Source organism: Elephantulus edwardii, unplaced genomic scaffold, assembly GCF_000299155.1.
Source record: "Elephantulus edwardii isolate Elephantulus edwardi_28Jun2011 unplaced genomic scaffold, EleEdw1.0 scaffold00013, whole genome shotgun sequence".
In the NCBI taxonomy this organism is placed as follows: domain Eukaryota; kingdom Metazoa; phylum Chordata; class Mammalia; order Macroscelidea; family Macroscelididae; genus Elephantulus; species Elephantulus edwardii.
This window is the reverse complement of record NW_006399763.1, coordinates 5,803,307-5,821,001: the sequence shown is the minus strand read 5'-3', so window position 1 is coordinate 5,821,001 and position 17,695 is coordinate 5,803,307. Positions and strand designations below refer to the sequence as shown.

The 17,695-nt window shown below is 37.8% G+C and overlaps 1 protein-coding gene across 2 annotated transcripts in view; it reads right to left on the bottom strand.

Moving 5' to 3' along the window:
- The window catches only part of ATG5 (autophagy related 5), a 121,879-nt gene extending 111,601 nt beyond the window's left edge, over positions 1 to 10,278 (bottom strand). For both annotated transcript variants that reach the window (XM_006881178.1, XM_006881179.1), the window contains exon 1: positions 10,113 to 10,278. In XM_006881178.1, the coding sequence (XP_006881240.1) occupies positions 10,113 to 10,220 (108 nt within the window). In that variant the 5' untranslated portion in view covers positions 10,221 to 10,278. The remainder of the gene's footprint in view (positions 1 to 10,112) is intronic.
- Positions 10,279 to 17,695: the final 7,417 nt, after the last annotated feature.

Here is a 17,695-nt window from a genome sequence, read left to right as displayed (position 1 = left end):
GATTTGACGATACACACATAAAAATAAAAATAAAATAAAAAATATATATAAAATAACATGTTTTACAGGAATGTCACAAATTACATAATGGGCTGAAATCATCTGCTATTACATAAAAACACCAAAAAGGTTTGTTGAAATAAAAAATAACAGAATCAATACTATGGACAGCACTAAGAAATTAAAACTGTGATAAATTAGCCATTTATTTTAAAAAACCCAACAGCAAACAAATATAATCTACTAGTAGAACAAGTTTTATATTACTGAATCTAATTTAAAATGACTGCTGGGCACTCTACAGGGAGATGGAAATAAGGAAGACAAACTTCAACTAATGAGAAATCAGCTACTCTGGAGAAAAATAATACACGCCCTTGATTTAATTAAAATTGCTAGGAATTCACAAAGTCTTTTCACAACAATTTAAAAAAAAACAGAAACAGGAAAGAACATTAGAATGTAAATTCCATTTCATTAGAGATTTTTTTTTTTAATTTTTTGCTTTGTTCTCTGTGATGCCATATTCTCAACGTCCAATAGTGTTTGCTTTACACAGCAGGTAGAGAATAAACATTTGGTGAATGAATTACAGATGTCAAGTCATATGGGTCAAAGAACCAAAAAAATATTTTTAAATGTCTTATTTTAAGGTAGACTTTGTGTTAAAATGCAGTTGGATTCTTTAAAAAAATAGTAAAGATAGATTTATTAGAAAGTTCCATTCTCAAAAGAATGGACCTCCCTCACTCCTCTGAAGTTAGATTCTTATTTCAAATTGTTTTAGGGAAGCAATTTACACAGATATAAATATTTACAGCTGTTGTTGTTGCTGATGCTATTAAGTGTTGCTAAGTACAACTCACAACGACCCTATGAAGAACAGATCCAAACCCTAGTCTATCTTTTGCTAGGCTATCATCTCTGATATACTTGTTCCCATTGCTGCCTTCACTGTGTCAATCCATCTCATTGAGGATCTTCTTCCACTGTCCACCTTTCTAAGCATGATGTGTTTTTCTAAGGAACAGCCTCTCTTCACAACATGCGCAAAGTATGTGAGACAAAGCTTCACCATCCTTGCTACCAAGGAGCAGCACTCTGGCTGAACATTCTCTAAGATATGTGTTTGCTCTTCTGACAGTCCAGGGTACATGCAGAGCTCTTCTCCAACATCACAACTAAAGGTATCAATCCTTCTTTTGACTTCCTCATTCACTGTCCATAGTAGGAGATGGAAAAGATCATGGCTCAAATCAGGCACACCTTAGTCTTTAAACTAACATCACTGCTCTTAATTGAGAGGTCCCTAACAGCAGACTTTCCCAGTGCAATATGACTTTTGCTTTTTTGACTGCTGGTACCAAGGCTATTAGTTATAGATTCAAGAAGGACGAAAACATTTACAACTTCAGTTGTCAATATTTACACTTGTTGTTAGTTGTCATCTAGTAGAGTATGACTCTTAGCAAGCCAAAGAACAACAGATCTGAAACTTGTCCTACCCTGTGTCATCTTCACTATCTCTGATACTTGTGAGCCCACTGCAGTCACCATGTCAATCCATTTCAATGACTCAACATGCCCTTCACCCTTTTGCCAACCCTCCATCCCTTCCATGCATGTTATCCTTTTCTAAGAAACAGCCTCTCCGAACAACATGCCCAAAGTATGAGAGATGAAGCTTTGCCTTTCTTGCCTCCATGGAGCACTCTGGCTGCACCTTTTCCAAGACATATCTGTTTGTTCTTCTGGCAGTCCATGGGATATTCAATACTTTTCTCCGGGACCAGAGCTCAAAAGCATCAATTCTATCACCCTTATTCACCGTTCAGCTCTCAGATGCAAGTAATTCAAAAGACATCGCCTAAACCAGGTGCATCTCAAACTGGCATCATTGCTCTTCAGTATTTTGGAGAGGTCCCTAACAGATGACTTGCCCAAAGCTATTTATCGCTTTCCCAATCTCTCCATTGCTGATACCAATGGTGTTGATTGTGGATCCAAGTAAGACAAAAATCATTAACTATTTTAATCCTTTCTCCATTGATTATGATGTTGTCCACTGGCCCAATGATAAGGACATTTATCTTTTTGATGTTAAGATACTATCAATATTGAAAGCTGCAGTCTTTGAGCTTCTGCAAAAGCACTTTAGGTTTCCTTAGCTATTAAAGTTCTTGTGTTATTGTTATGTGACATAGAATTGCTCTGAGACTCAAAAGACCCTATGTACAAGAGCCCTAAACCCTGCTCTATCCTGTGCTAACTTCATTGTCTCTGACATACCTACTCCCACTATCCCAATTACTGAATCGATCTATCTCATTGAGGGTCTTCCTCTCCTGTGCCTTCCCTCTCCAAGGACTGGTCCCTCCTTGCAACATGTCCAAAGTATGTCAGAAATCCTTGGCTCTAAGGGGCAGCCCAGCTTCACCATCTCTAGAACAAACCTGTTTGTTCTCTTAGCAGTCCATGGTATATTCAACACTCATCTCCAGCACCACATATCAAAGGCATCAATTCTCTTTCTATCATCCCTAGTCACTGTCCAACTCTCTGATGTATAGCACTTAATTGCGAAGACTACAGCCCGGATCAGGTGCACCTTAGTCTTCAGACTGATGTCACTGCTCTTCAGTACTCTGGAGAGGTCCCTGACAGCTGACTTACTAATGCAATTTGTCTCTTGATTTCCTGGCTGCTGATATCAACAGTGTTGACTGTGGAGCCAAACAAAGTAAAACTGTTAACTATATCTCTTCACCATCCATACTGATGTTGCCTATTGGTCCAGTGGTGAGAATCTTTGTTTTCTTGATGTTGAGCTTCAACCCATATTGAAAGCTGCAGTCCTTGACCTTCTGTAGCAAGCGCTTCAGGCCTTCCTCAGTTTCAGCAAGCAGGATTGTGTCATCTGAGTAATACAGGTTGTTGATGAATCTTCCACCAATCCTGATGCCACATTCCTCCTCGTACAGCTAAGCGTCTCGAATGATCTGTTTGGCATACAGATTTAAAAGGTATAGAGACAGAATACACCCATGGTGGGTAACATTCCCAATTTTGAACCATGCAGTGTTTCCTTGCTCTGTTCTAACAACTACCTCTTGGTCCACATATAGGTTTCCACATAAGCACAATCAAATGTTCTGGGATTCCCATTCTTCGCAGAGTCTGCCACATCTTGTTGCGATCCACACAGTCAAAAAGCCTTTGCATAGTCAATGAAACACAGATAGTATTCTGGTATTCTCTGCTTCCTGCCAAGATCCATCTAACATTAGCTACAATATCCTTAATATCATGACCTCTTCTAAATCCAGCCTGCACATCTAGCAGTCCTCTGTTGACGTGTTGCTCCAGTCGTTTTTGGACAATTGCTTACATGTGATATTGATGTTGTTTGATAATTTCCACACTCTGTCGGGTCACCTTTCTTTGAAATGGGAACAAATATTGATCTCTTCCAGTCAACTGGCTAGCTGGCTGTCCTCCAGATTTCTTGGCACAACTTAGTGAGCACATCCAGGACAGTGTCTGCTGAAATAGGTCAACTGGTATGCTGTCAACTCCTTGTGCCTTGTTTTGTTTTTTTGCCAATTCTTTTAGAGCAACTTGAACTTCCTCCTTCATCACCATCGGCTCTTGCTCATGTTATTTCATGAAATTCTTCCATGTCAGCCAATTCCTTCTGGTACCGTGACTCTGTGTACTCCTTCCATCGTCTTTTAATGCTTCTTAGATCATTTAACACGCTGCCCAAAGCATCCTTGAGTATAACCACTCATGCCTTGAATTTGTTTTTCAATTCCTTCAGCTTAAGAAATGCTAAGTGAGTTCAGTCCTTTTGATTTTCTTTCTGCCTCTAGCTCTCTGCACATTTCACTATAGTATCTTGCTCTGTCATCCTGAGCTGCACCAGTCCTAAAGGACACATCACTCCCTCCTGGGAAACTATCCTCTTGCACCAGCACTTTGCTGCAAATGGAAGAGAAGGGGCATTAATCCATAAGAAGTCAATCCGGGAGCTGAAATTCAAGACAAAGGACTTTTTCTCAGAACTTTGTGAGAAAATAAGCTGTCCTTGATACTTGTACCCGACAGCTATACTTAGAGACTTTTAAACTGAAGAGATACTAGCCACATCGTAAAAGTCTGGCAGCAACATGAGGTGTTCAGAATCACAGAAATCCTGATGGCTTGAGATTTAAGCCATTGTATCAAGGGCTGGTCAAGGTGACAGTGGTGTTGAAAGGTGTAGGCAGAAGTAAAAAGGTGGTGGAGTAGGGAAAGGGGTAGGTCAAAATACATGTGGCCAGGGTGGGTAGCAACATTAAATCTATCGGTCATTTTTCCAATTGGGTAAATGTCTTTCATCTGCTCTTTTCTGTAAAATACTAGTTTGTCAGATACTATTATTTAAAAAAAAACATAACAAAAACAAATTAAGACACACTAGGAAGAAGAACTGGCCATCCACTTCTCAAGTAACAGGCCCTTGAAAACCCTATGTACAATGGAGCACACTCAGACTAGCACTTAGACTAGCAGACATGGTAACTGAAACTAAGATCTCAGAAATGGAAACACAAAGGAGGAGGAACAGCTGTAAGCTGACACTAGTGACTGGAACGTGGAATGTGAGAAGCACGAAAGTACGAAAATTGGATGTTTTTAAGAAAGAAATGAAACTAATAAATATTGATATATTAGGTATTGGCAAAGTAAGATAGCTTGGCATGGGACAATTTGAATCAGATGATCATATGATCTACTATGCCAGGGATGAAAAGGTGAGAAAAAATGGGAATGGTTTCATAATTAAAAAAGTAATTTCTAGATCCATCATGAAATACAATGTGGTGAGTGACAGGTTAATATCCATATGCATACAAGGAAGTCCAGTGAATACCACTATGATTCAAATATATGCACTGACTCAGAGAGGAGGAGATGGAAGATTTCTACCAATTTCTGCAGTCAGAAACCAATCGAACATGTAATCAATATGCATCGATAATAATGGGAGAACTGGAATACAAAAGTTGGGAACAGGGAAGAAAGAAAACATGGATTCAGTGGCAGAAATGAGGCTGGAGATAGAATAATAGAATTCTGCACTTTCAATGATTTATTCATTGCAAATATTTTTTTGTTTGTTTGTTTTGTTTTTATTGTATTATTTTTACATGTACCGTCAAATCAGATCTGACTGGTACAGGAGGAGATTGCCCCCTCCTTCTCCAGTAGAGCATCTGGTGGATTTGAACCACATACTTCTGGGATTGCAGTGCAGCGTCTTGCCTCTAGGCCACCAGAGCTCCCTTGCAAATATCTTTTATAAGAAACACAAACGCAGGCTATACACATGAATTTCACCGGATGGTATACATGGGAATCAAATCAATTTCATCTGTGAAAAGAACCACTGAAGAAGTTCAATATCAGCTTTGAAAACCAGGCCAGGTGCTAATTGTGGGACAGACTACTAACTATTGATATGCAAGTTCAAGAAAATCAAATCAAATCTACAGGAACCAAAATTTGACCTTAAGTCTATCCCTCTTGAATTTCAAAACCACCTCAGAAACAGGTTTGAGGCCTTGAACACCAATAAGCATTGACCAAATGAGCTGTGGAAGGTTATCAAGAAAATCATCCATGAAGAATGCAAAACATCATTGCAAAGGCTGATGAGGAAGAAAAGACCAAAATGGTTGTCAGATGAGACTCTGAATATTCCATTAGAGCGCCGAGAAGCCAAACCTAAAGGAAGAAATCAAGAAATTAAAGAGCTGAACAGAAAATTTCAAAGGGCATCTTGGGATGACAAAGCAAGATACTATAATGAATTTACAGTAGAATTAAGAAATAACTATAGTAAATAGTTTAATAGGTAAAAATGAAAAGGTGTAACAGTGAAAAGACACCCTGCCGGTTACCTCCAGACTGTATCAGTCATTGCTTTTATTGCTGCAACTCAGTGGTCTATTTTCAATTCCTCTAACATGGAAATGCTACTGGCAGTTATAGGCAATTTGTTATTTCTTGTTCTTGAGTTTTGGTATAAAGTTCTTGGAGAGGATGACACAGTGGTTTATTTTTTTCTATGAATAGTCCGGTAAGAATATGTTTTACACAGCTATATGAAACATGTTTCAAAAAATATAACAGTAGCAGTATTTCTTTACATGAAATTCTATTTTGTACAATAATTTTCAATAATAAAATTGGAAATTTACTAATCTAGAATAAAAATTAGAACTGACATGGAAAAGAATTATTTCATTCAAAAGTGTAAGGCTAGAAACAGAGATAGAGCAATGAGTAAGAGAATATCCCTCAGGAAGCTTAAATAGTAGCAAGAAGGGCAGATACCAAAAAACATATCAATGTGATAAATCTAGCAAAGAGGAAGTAAAAAAGTGTTACAAGAGTAAACAGCAAAAAGATTTAACTTTACCTACAGGATTAGGGAAGAAGCTCTGGGGACTAATGGTAAGGAGTTATGCTGTCAACCCAAAGGCATGCAGTTTGAATCCAACAGCTGTTCTGTGGGACAGAGATGAGCAATCTCCTTCTGTGCGGTACCCTCTGAAAACCCACCGGAGGGTCAGGTATGAGTTTTTGATGTAAGAGCACAACACAGGATTAGCAAAGGCCATGGATGGCAGAGAGTATATTTTAAGACAAGAGTTAAAGACAAAAAAGAATGAATAGAACATGAGCAGGTATTGATGTTTGGGTATATGTAGGTGTTGAGGACACTGCTGCTGACTCTGGACAAGAAATTACAAGAGAAAAGGAGTAAAGAGAGATGAAGTCTACACCTTTGAGGGTATTCAGGTAAGGAACAGAATACGGCAGAAATGCGGAGTCACGGCAGAATAGGACTACATAAGCACAGGGCCAGATAAAAGAGAGCTTTATCAACCGTATTACTCAAAACTCAAACTCACTGCCAGGAAGTCAGAAGTGACTCACAGCTAACCCTCCTGTTGGTTTTCAGGAGGAGACTGTCCTCCTTTCTCCCACCCACTGCTGGTAAGTAAGCTAGAATCACCAGAGGCAGTGCCTTTGGGTGAGTAGCACCACTCTCTACAAAAAGCCCTAAAGTATTTAAGCTGGCAAGAACATTTCAAAAAGATCACTACAACCACAGGTGGCCAACAGAGAAAAGCAGGAAAATCAGTATTACACAATCCATCAGTTTTTAGATAGTAGTATAGAATGGGGTGTTAGCAGTGGTGATAAAAGTGGTAGAAAAATTTGATAAGAGATTTGAGATTTTAAAATTAGCTGCATTAATTACTGATGAGATGTCATGGGTATGGGAAAAGGAAGTGCCACAAAATGACTCCCATTCGTCTGGTATGAGTAATTAATTAGGTGGATGGCAGGCCCAACTTGATAAAGAGAGGAATACTAATGGCAAAGGGCCAGGTTTTGTGCAGGTACAGACTAGTCCGGTTTCCTATAACTCAGTCAGGAAATATCACATATACAAGCTAAGAGTTCAGGAGTGAAGTCTTGGGAGCTGTCAAAACCATTATTATAGAATGAGTGTTAGGATCCAAGGGGGATTGGACGCAAAGGGATGAGAATGTGTGTGTGTGTGTGGGGGGGGTTAATCATGGGGTTGTACAATTTGATGGGCGTGTGACAGAACTTGGAAGAATCTAGTGTGTAAAAGAATATATTAGAATTTTGTAAATAAACTAGTATAACAAAAAAATTGTTATTTTAAGATAAAAAAATTAAAAAATAAAAGACACAATGTCCTAAAAAATGGATGAAAATTCCCAGGTAAAACCAATGCAGGGTGTGGGTGAGGGGTAGGGATAGGGGTAGAATGCCCCTAAGACAGGCCAACAGGAAAAAGACCTGACAAAGGAGCAATATTCAGCAAAGAAAACTAGAGCCTTTTTTTTTGGTGGGGGGAGAAGATGAGAGAGGGGCAGGCAAAAAAGTAAAACTAGGAAATAGTGATGTGAGAGAAGACAGTGTCAAAAGATGGAAAAACTGTCAAAATATCAAGTACTGCTGAGAGAGCAAGCAAATGAAAATTCAAAAATATACTCCAAGTTTGGCAAAAGTGATGACAATAGCGACTTTGGTAGAAGTAGTGTGAAAAGGTGGCTAGAAGTGAGTTAGTGAAGTGGTAGGAAATAAGGAGGAGACAAGGACCATAGACTAATTTATCCAGGAATTCTGACAGGGAAGGGAAAGCAAGAGGGCGACTGAGTTAACAGAGGATGGTTCCTTTTAGGATAGGAATGGTTTAGGAAGATTTAAGTTGAATGAAGGAGCCAGTTCCCAGAAAGAAATTGACAATAAAATGGAAAAGAGCAGGGGTTGGGCAGATGGGGAATATAAAATACTACCAGCTTCCAGCTAAGGCAGAAGATTTAGAACTTAAGAGGTCTTGCCTAAAGGAAAAGATTGCCTTTTTCATCTTAACTGGGTGAGGGGAGGAGAAGGAAAAGTAATTATATGTGCATGCAGACAGGTCATGCAGACTTCATGACAAAGTTAAGGAAGATACAATCGATTCCTGTTTTCTGCTTTCTTTATGAAGTAGAAAGTGAGATCCCTTGTTAAGAACATAAGAGTGAGGTCAAGGCTCAGAGAGTATAGGAGATCTGATACAGGACAGTAGAGAATGGGCGAGACCAGCAAGTAAGGAAATAGAAAAGGACTGTGAGCAATGGTTAAGGTTGAACAAAGATGACAATCAGTCTCATTGTATGAGTGGAAATTAGCACAAGTTTCAATATATTGGTAATTCAAATAAAAACCAACCTTAAAAGGTTTTTCATTTAAAAATTAAAAAAATTAAGAACTAAAAAACGGGCTAGTTCTTAAATTTCTTTGCCAATAATCTCTGCAAAATAATAGAAAATTCCTATGGTAAAAAAATTGTTGAAATTCTCAGAGGTAAAATGTCTGAAAGTATGTATGGAAAGATTGTCAGCTTTCTCTGAAATTATTATTTCAAGTAAGAAAATTCAAAACAAATCCCAACATGAGTCTGGGTGAGGCTTTTTTTTCTCTGAATACCAACTATTTGTATGAAATAAAAGCCAGATGGTAAAGATTTTTTTTCTTTATATACATGAATTACCAAAAAGGAGAAAGAAAAAAACAACCAAAAAAACCCCCAAACAACACATAACACCCAACAACCCCAAATAAACCAAACCTTAGAATAAAGGTAACTGATGTATTTCTTAGTCAGTAGGTAGGCAGGGTGCTACCATCTCTGACAGATATGTATGTTTGGATTATATGTGCACTTAGAAAAGGAAGAGCACACAAAATCAGAAGAGATTTTAAACTTTTTTAGAACTGATAACTCTTTAGTTCATACCCATTAAGTTTATACACAGAAATTCTTATTTTAAACATATAAATTCCATATTAAGTATTATGTAAATGAACATGTGACTACATACTCATGTTCAATGAATACAAAAATGACTTGTTATCCACTTGTTTAGGATCATCTAAATATAACAAAATTCTATCTTAGCCTATTATTTCAAAATAACTCTTATAACAGAGTATTATGTAGCTTATTATTCCAATATTATTTACTACATATGCATAAGAAAGAGAAAGTGGAGAAAATTCCACATCAATGTGAGCAGTGTTTTTGCTCCCTGGGTGGTAGGATTATATCCAGTATAATCTGTCAAGGTGATTCCAATTCACAGTGATTCTACAGGACTGAGGAAGAACCACATTGCAGGTTTTCTAAAGCTGAAAATCTTTACAAGAAAAGACAGCCTCACTTTTCCTTTCAGAGAGTTGGGTGGGCTAGAACTGCTAACTTTGAGGTTAGCAGCCCAACATTTTAACCACTGTAGCACCAGGACTCCTTGATAAGATTATAGGAGATTTTTATTTCCATCTTTCTGCTCATCTTTCCTTTTTCACTCTTTTCCATATGTAGATATATATATCTATCTCCATATGAAAAAGAATATTGATTGTATATAAATCAATTAAAAGAATGTAATGACTGTATATAAAATACTAGAAAACATGCAACAATGAAAAAATTACTCCACGTTAAGAATCTCATTTATACTCATCAATATACTTACATAATATGGTTCTGCTTCCCTTTCAGTTATCTCATCCTGATACAGTGTGAAGCATGTTGGAATTCGTCCAAACCACACATCTCGAAGTACATCTTTGTCATCTGTCATTCTTCCAATGGTTAAAGCAGTACATATAGGCTAAGTTCTGGTTTCGACCAAAGGCAAACTGAAAATAAAATAAAGGGCATTATTAATTAATTAGTTCCTTGCAGGATGAACTGGCTATGAAGAAAAAGAATACCACAAAGATTATTTACTTTAAAAAAAAAATCAGTGTTTTGTGTTCTTTAGATCAAATGCAAATATCAGTAGAGCAAATTCTAAATGCAGAGCTTATATTACAGATTATAAAGGTAACCAACTGAAAATTATATGTTAGTGTATGCAGGTAATGACTCAACCCCAAATAAAACTTATATCCTTCTCTCGAACACCAGAGGAGTCTAGAGCTTATTTAAAGAATAATTCACTTATAATCTAATAATTCTAAATACCCCAAATAGTAACGGGCAGGCCTTTGACTTCTGTTATATCTCAGTGTCTTCCAGTACTAATATTCTACAACTAAGGAGCATCACAGTATACAATGTTGTTGTGTACTGTAGAGTAGAAACCAACCCATAGCTGACCCTCCAGAAGGCTTTGAGGGGCAGTTAATCGCATGTGAAGAAACTGCCCATCCTTCTGCCACAGAGCAGCTGGTGGATTCAAACTCTGTGCATTTGGGATTGCAGTGCAGCTTATTACCACTAGGCCACTGACCCCCCTGAGTATACAATAAAGGTTGAAATAAACACTATTGGCAACAAATGCTTAGAGTTAACTTAAGAGTGGTAGTAGATACAAAGATTCAATATCCTTTGACTTACCTAAATGATGTTTCTATCTCTTAAAGGCAAGATAATTCATAATTTAGCATTATATATACTGAGAACATTCTAACTCTTACTCTATTAGTTTAGCCAAGCATCAATTATTAGCTGAATTATTCAAAGGGCTGTTTTTCTTTCTTTTTTCTTCCACTAACCAACACCAAGTGCATTAATAATGCCATAAATGAATGAGATAAAGATAAAAACCGGAGTTCTGAATTATGCATTGTTGTATTTTGTATTTAGAAGTTGTTTAGCATATTAGAGGCCAAAAGAATACAATGTAATATACAGATAAGTAAACCATCCAACTCAACAAAAACATTAAGAAAGTATCAAACCAGAATAAGAATTCCGGTCTCTTAACTGAATCCATGCTCTTTGCAACATAGTACAGTATTAAGATAAACCCATAAGAGAAACTGTTTCAAATAATGGTGGTATTGTAAGGTGCTTTCCAGTCAGCTCTGACTCATGGTACAGCAATGAAACCCTGCCAGATCCTGCACTCTCCTCAATCCCTGTTGTGATTAAGTCCACTTTTGTAGTCATTGTGTCAATCCACCACCTTGACAGTCTTCCTCTTCCACTTTTCCCAAGTACAATGTCTTTGTCCAAGAACTATTCCCTCATGCTAATACAACCTAACTATATGAGCAGTCTTACCATCTTTGTTTCTCTCTAATACTCTTGGCTGCACAGACAACCACACAGAACTCCACCTCGAATGGCTTCAAATTCATACAATCTACTCAATTTCTGACTTGGAGTTCTCTGGTGGCTCAGTGGTAAGTAAGGAACTGCACTCCTTTCTAAAGACCTATTCAATCTGTTATGTGTGCCACAGAGTTGGAACCACCCGTAGCTGACCCTCCAGCAGATTTTCAGAGGCAGTATATCACATGGAGGGAGACTGCACACCCTTCTCCCGCAGAGCAGCTGGAGTATTCAAACTGTGTACCTTTGGGATTGCAGAGCAGTTTTTTTACCACTAAGCCACCAGAGCTCACATTTCAGTTTGTATGCTAAGCAAATCATTAGGGAAGCTGGACTTTATTAAGAAAGTGTGGTGTCAGGATTGGAGGCAGGCTCATCAACAACCTTCATTATGGAGATGACAGAACCTTGCTTGCTGAAAGTGAGAAGGACCTGAAGTGCTTGTTGCAGAGGGTCAAGGACTACAGTCTTCAATAAGGATTATATCTCAATATCAAGGGGAAAAAAATCATTACCACTAGGCCCATAGACAACATCATGATACATGGAGAAAGACTGGAATTGCCAATGATTTAATCTTGCTTGGGGCCACAATCAGCACCCTTGGTATCAGCAGTTAGGGGGCCAGGAGACTTATTGCACTGGGAAAATCTGCTGCTGGAGATCTTTCCAATGTTCTGACGGACAATGATGCCAGTTTAAAGACTAAGGGGTGTCTGATTCCAATCACATGCTACATATCTGAGAGAACAATGAATAAGGATTGCAGAAGAATTGATGCATTTGAGTTGTGGTATTGGAAAAGACTACTGAATACCCCATGGGCTGTCAAAAGAACAAACATATCTTAGACAAAGTGCAATCAGAGAGTTCTTTGGAGGCAGGCTGATGAAGCTTCATCTGGGATTTTGGACATGTTGTTAGAAGAGGCTATTTCTTGGAAAGGGACATCATCCCTAGGAAGGTGGAGGGTCAGAGAAGGAGAGGAAGGCCCTCAAAGAGACAGTGATACAGTATTTGCAGCAATGGACTAAATGAATAGAGGATGATAAGGATGGTACAGGATAGAAAAGAGTTCAGATCTGCTTTTCGTAAGGTCATTATGAAATATATTCAATTCAACAGCACATAACAATTCAAATTCTACATTGCAGAAAATTCCAAAGTTTACAAATCATATAAAATTAACTGATGACTGCATAACACCACTGTTACAAAACATGACTGACATGGAAGGCCGGGGGGAAATTAGGAAAGGGGGACAGAAAATGAACACTGCACTGGAACAGATGAAGGAAATAAATGTTTAAAAGGAATATAAGATAAGGAATTATTGGATGACAACAGTCCAGAATAAGAGGTGCACTGCAAAGTGGACCAGGGAGGGGGGAAGGGAGGGAGGAAACTGTGCAACAATTAATGAATCATTTTTAAAAGTAAATTGGAAGAGGGGAAGGGAGGGAAATATGTAACAATGAATGAATGAATGAAAGTCCAACATTTCTGTAAACTTTCATTTAAAATCACAATTAAAAAAGAGAAATTTTGAAAATTAACTCACTGATAACAGGGAAAACTTCTGAATATATTATTAGTTTGTTCTTTTTAAATAAACCAGTGACAAAGAATAATGCATATTGTGTAAGTTTATACCAACTCTAAAACTCACTGCCATGATTATGAAACCAAATCACAGCTGATTCTCCACTGAATTTCTTAGACTGTCAGTCTCCCTCATAGAAGCTGGTAGATTTGAAGCATAAAAGAGGGGTGACTTTTGAGTTAGCAGTGCAATTTCCCCACTAGCTGGGCCATCAGAGCTCCCTAGACCTGATATAAAAGTGGTATACAGTGATTTCTATAACCATGATAATTTGTTTTGTTGCTGTGTATTACTGAATTGCAGCCAACAAATAACCATGATACATCCAATTAATTAACCAATGGATACAACTGACAAATTGGTTTCTTGCTCACAAAGAGAAAACAATTTGAGGCAAAGAAAGAATTCTTAAAAAAAAAACCCCAAAAAACAAAACAACAACAAAAAAGAATTCTTCTTCTAGACTTCATGAATATTTAAATATGATTTCAAGGTTGAAATAGCACTACCACCAACTATATTTAAGGGCACTTTGGAGGTATATAGTTCACAGGGAGTTTCAATGAATTGTTATTGTGTGCTGTCAAATCAGAATCAACTCACAGCTGATCCCCTAGTGGGTTTTTAGCGGTAGTAAGTCACTCAGAAGGAGACTGCCCACCTTTCTTGCATGGAGCAGCTGGTGGGTTTGAACCATGTGTCTTTGGGTTGGCAGTGCAACTCCTTATCACTAAGCTACCAGCACCCTCTAGGGAACTGCATAACTAATGTAAAAGATGACCTTCTCTGGGAGTTCAAATCCAGTACTGACTCTGTGGTACTAAAGTCCCACACGAGTTTACTGTTCAAAATTACTTTCCTAGGCCATTACCTTTCATGTTACTAAATGGCTAAGCAGAAATATGCAAACAGTGTATGTAGTCTATCTGCAAAATAATTGGCTAGTTTTACCTGCAAAATAATTGGCTAGTTTTACTAACCAGCCAGGTTTAAATTAAGAGTTCAGAGGCAGACACTGGGAATCTCAACTTAAGCAAGGAAGAAGAATCAGAGAATGATGCATATGTCCTTAAGGGCTAAAGAGTCCCATGCAAGTCAAATCAAGGACTAGCAGCAGCAGTCACTGTGGAGAACAGAGATCAACAGAGCCAATGCCGGCCTGAGGCTGCACCCCACAAAGCCAGAGCCAGAGGGCTTTAAAGCTTGCTGGAGAGATGGAACAAGGTAGGGGTGGAAGCAAAATTGGCAGGACTAAGAGAGCTTTGTAACACTGTCCTAAGCTGTGAGGCTAAAGGTCAAAAGACCAGAGAGCATGCTTCAAAAGCTGCCCTTAATGAGGAATTGTATTCTGTTGCAATTTTAATTGTAATCAGTAAACTTCCCTGGTAAATTCCATATCCTTCAGTATGATTCTGTGAGTTTAGTGTGGCCCCTGCAATGAATTGTGAACCCAGCAAAATAATAATGAAAACCTTGAAAGCTTTTATTATTCTAGCAATGTGTTGGTATTAGAAGTAGGTATGGGGAGTGAGAGAGGCATATTTTGTCTCACAATAATTAGTTTTGTTCTGTGAATATTGTTGATGGGGACTGTTTTCCTTTGTGAAATTAGTGGATGCCAAAAGAGCCATGCTCATGCTGCCCCTAAGCTTTTCACAGGCTCCAGGAGAGAAAAATGGCAATTTCCTCCACATAATTTACTGTCCTCAGAGACTCAATAGAGGATAAGCTCTGAGTTAGTTACAATTCTGATATACTTGAGCCTATTGTTACAGTCACTGTGTCAATCCACCCATTCCTCTTCTCTGTGCTTCTACCTTTCCCAGCATGACATCATTTTTTAAAGACTCACTCTTCCTGACAACATGCCCAGAGCATATGAGATAAAGTGTCACCATCTTTATTTTTAGGAAGCACCCTGTTTGCACTTCCCTCAAGAACAATCTGTTTGTCCTTTTGGGACCCTATGGTATATTTTATACTATTTTCCAACACCACAATTCTACGGCATTTCTTTGATCTTCCCTACTCACTGTCCAACTATCACATGTATATGAAACAATGGAAAACACCATGGTTTGGGTCAGGTGCACTTTAGGCTTTAAACTGATATCCTTCCTCTTTAGCACTTCAAAATGATCCCTGACAAGAAGATGCCTAATACAGCATGTCTGATTTACTGACTACCACTACCAAGGGAGCTGTCTGTGAATCCAGCTTCAATCTTCTCACCATCTAACAGGATGTTGCTTACTGGTCCAGTTGTAAAGATTGCTTTCCTGATATTGAGAAGTAATCTATACTGAAGACTTTGATCTTCAGTATGTGCTTAGTTTATTTTCATAAGTAGTGTTATGTAATTTGTGTAACATATGTTGTTGATGCGCATTCTTACAACTCTGACACCGTATTTTCCTTCATACAGCCCAGTTTCTCAAATTATGTGTTCAGTTTACAGATTAAACGGGTAAAGAGAGAGGATGCACACCTCCCCTGATTTTAAACCATGCAGTATCCTCTTGTTCTGGTTCAAATTACTGTTTTTTGGTCTATGTACAGGTTTCATCTGAGCATAATTAAGTGTACTAGAATTTTAATTCTCCTCAATGTTATGCATAATTTACGATCATGCTCACTGTAAACATCTTTTTTAAAAAACAAATGGCAAATAGATACATGCACCTCATGTGAACAGACTGACTACAAAAATGGAAAGAGACAGTGCACTCAAATCAGCAGTCAAATGAAGAGGGGCCAACTACAGAATATACCATCAATTGCTATTGTTGTTACGTGCCTTCCAGTCGATGACTCATAGCAACCCTATGAACAACAACAGATCTGAATTTTGCTCCATCCTATACCATCATCATCTCTGATATGCTTGAGTACTTATGTGTAACTTCAAATTGAAGCTCAAAAAATTTTTAAAAGTACACAAGAGCCAACACTATAATTCAAAGGTACAATCCAAACTCAAAAGAACTTGAATTTATGCCACCTGAATTTACAAACTATCTCAAGAACAGAGTAGATGCACTGAATGTTAATGATCAAAACCATACAAATGAAGAAAGTAAATGGCCATTAAAAAGATGAAAGAAAGACATCCAAAATGGATGTCAGAAGAGAGCCTGAAATCTGCTATTGAACAGTGAGAACTAAAGCAAAAGAAAGAACAGATGAAATAAAAGAGCTGAACAGATGTCAAAGGGCAGCTAGAGAAGACAAAGCAAAGCATTAAAACAAAATGTGCAAAGAATTGAAAAACAAATTCAAGTCCTGAATGATAATATTGAAGGATTTTGGGGGGGCAAAATGACACCAGCAGCATCAAAAGAAGACAGAAAGAATACAGTCAATGTACCAGAAAAGTATTGATCAACATGAAACTTTCAAGAAGTAGCACATGATCAGGAACCTACTGTAGAGAAGGAAGAATTCCAATCTGCTATGAAGGCAAAGGCAAAAAAAAAAAAAAAATATCAGGGATTGACATACCACCAAGTGAGGCATTTCAGCAAATGATGCAGCCACAGACATTCTCATTAGTCTATGACAAAAAATTGGACCACCTGGAAGAATGTCTTAATTGTTCTCATTTAAAAAAAAAAAATCCAACAGAGTAAGAAAATTATCAATTAATACTACATGTAAGTAAAATCCTGCTGAAAATTATTAAAAAACAGCTGAAACAGTATATCCACAGGAACTGCTAAAAATTCAAGTTGAATTCAGAAGAGGTTGTGAAACAAGACTGCTGGTGTCAGCTGGATCTTGTCTGACAGCAGAGAATAACAGAGAGATGTTTACTACTCATGTTTGACTATAAGAAGGCATGTGGCTATGTGGATCATGAACACTTAAACTATAATACGTGTAAGAATTTAACAAAGTCACACAATAGCTAAAACTTATACAAGCAGTCCTGGTTACAGCACTCAAGAGCATCAATAAATATTTAATAATTCGGTAGGTCTAGCTTTGTGAAAGGTACACATGGAATTAAAAAAAAAATCACAAAAAGTAAAATAAAAGTGCACAGAAGGTGTTCTCTGCTAGGCATAGATAGTCCTCAGAATGTCTAACTATGGACAAATCCCAATGGCTCTTTAATGCAGAGCTTCCAAATGGTTCTGTCATGGCTGCTGAAGAAAAATAAACCAGGATTTTTACAATTGGAGTTAGTCAAGACGGTAACCAGAATGAGAAAAATGGTAAGTCAAATTTCTAAAATGGAGGATTTGGAGTAAGGGGCTGTAATCCTTTCTGGTAGCCCAATGCATGAGGCTGGAGTTTTGGCAGGACTTTTAGATAGCCAGACACATTCAAAGCAGCTCAGGTGGCCACCATCTTTGAATGAAACACTGCTATCTTTAAAGCCCACTTAA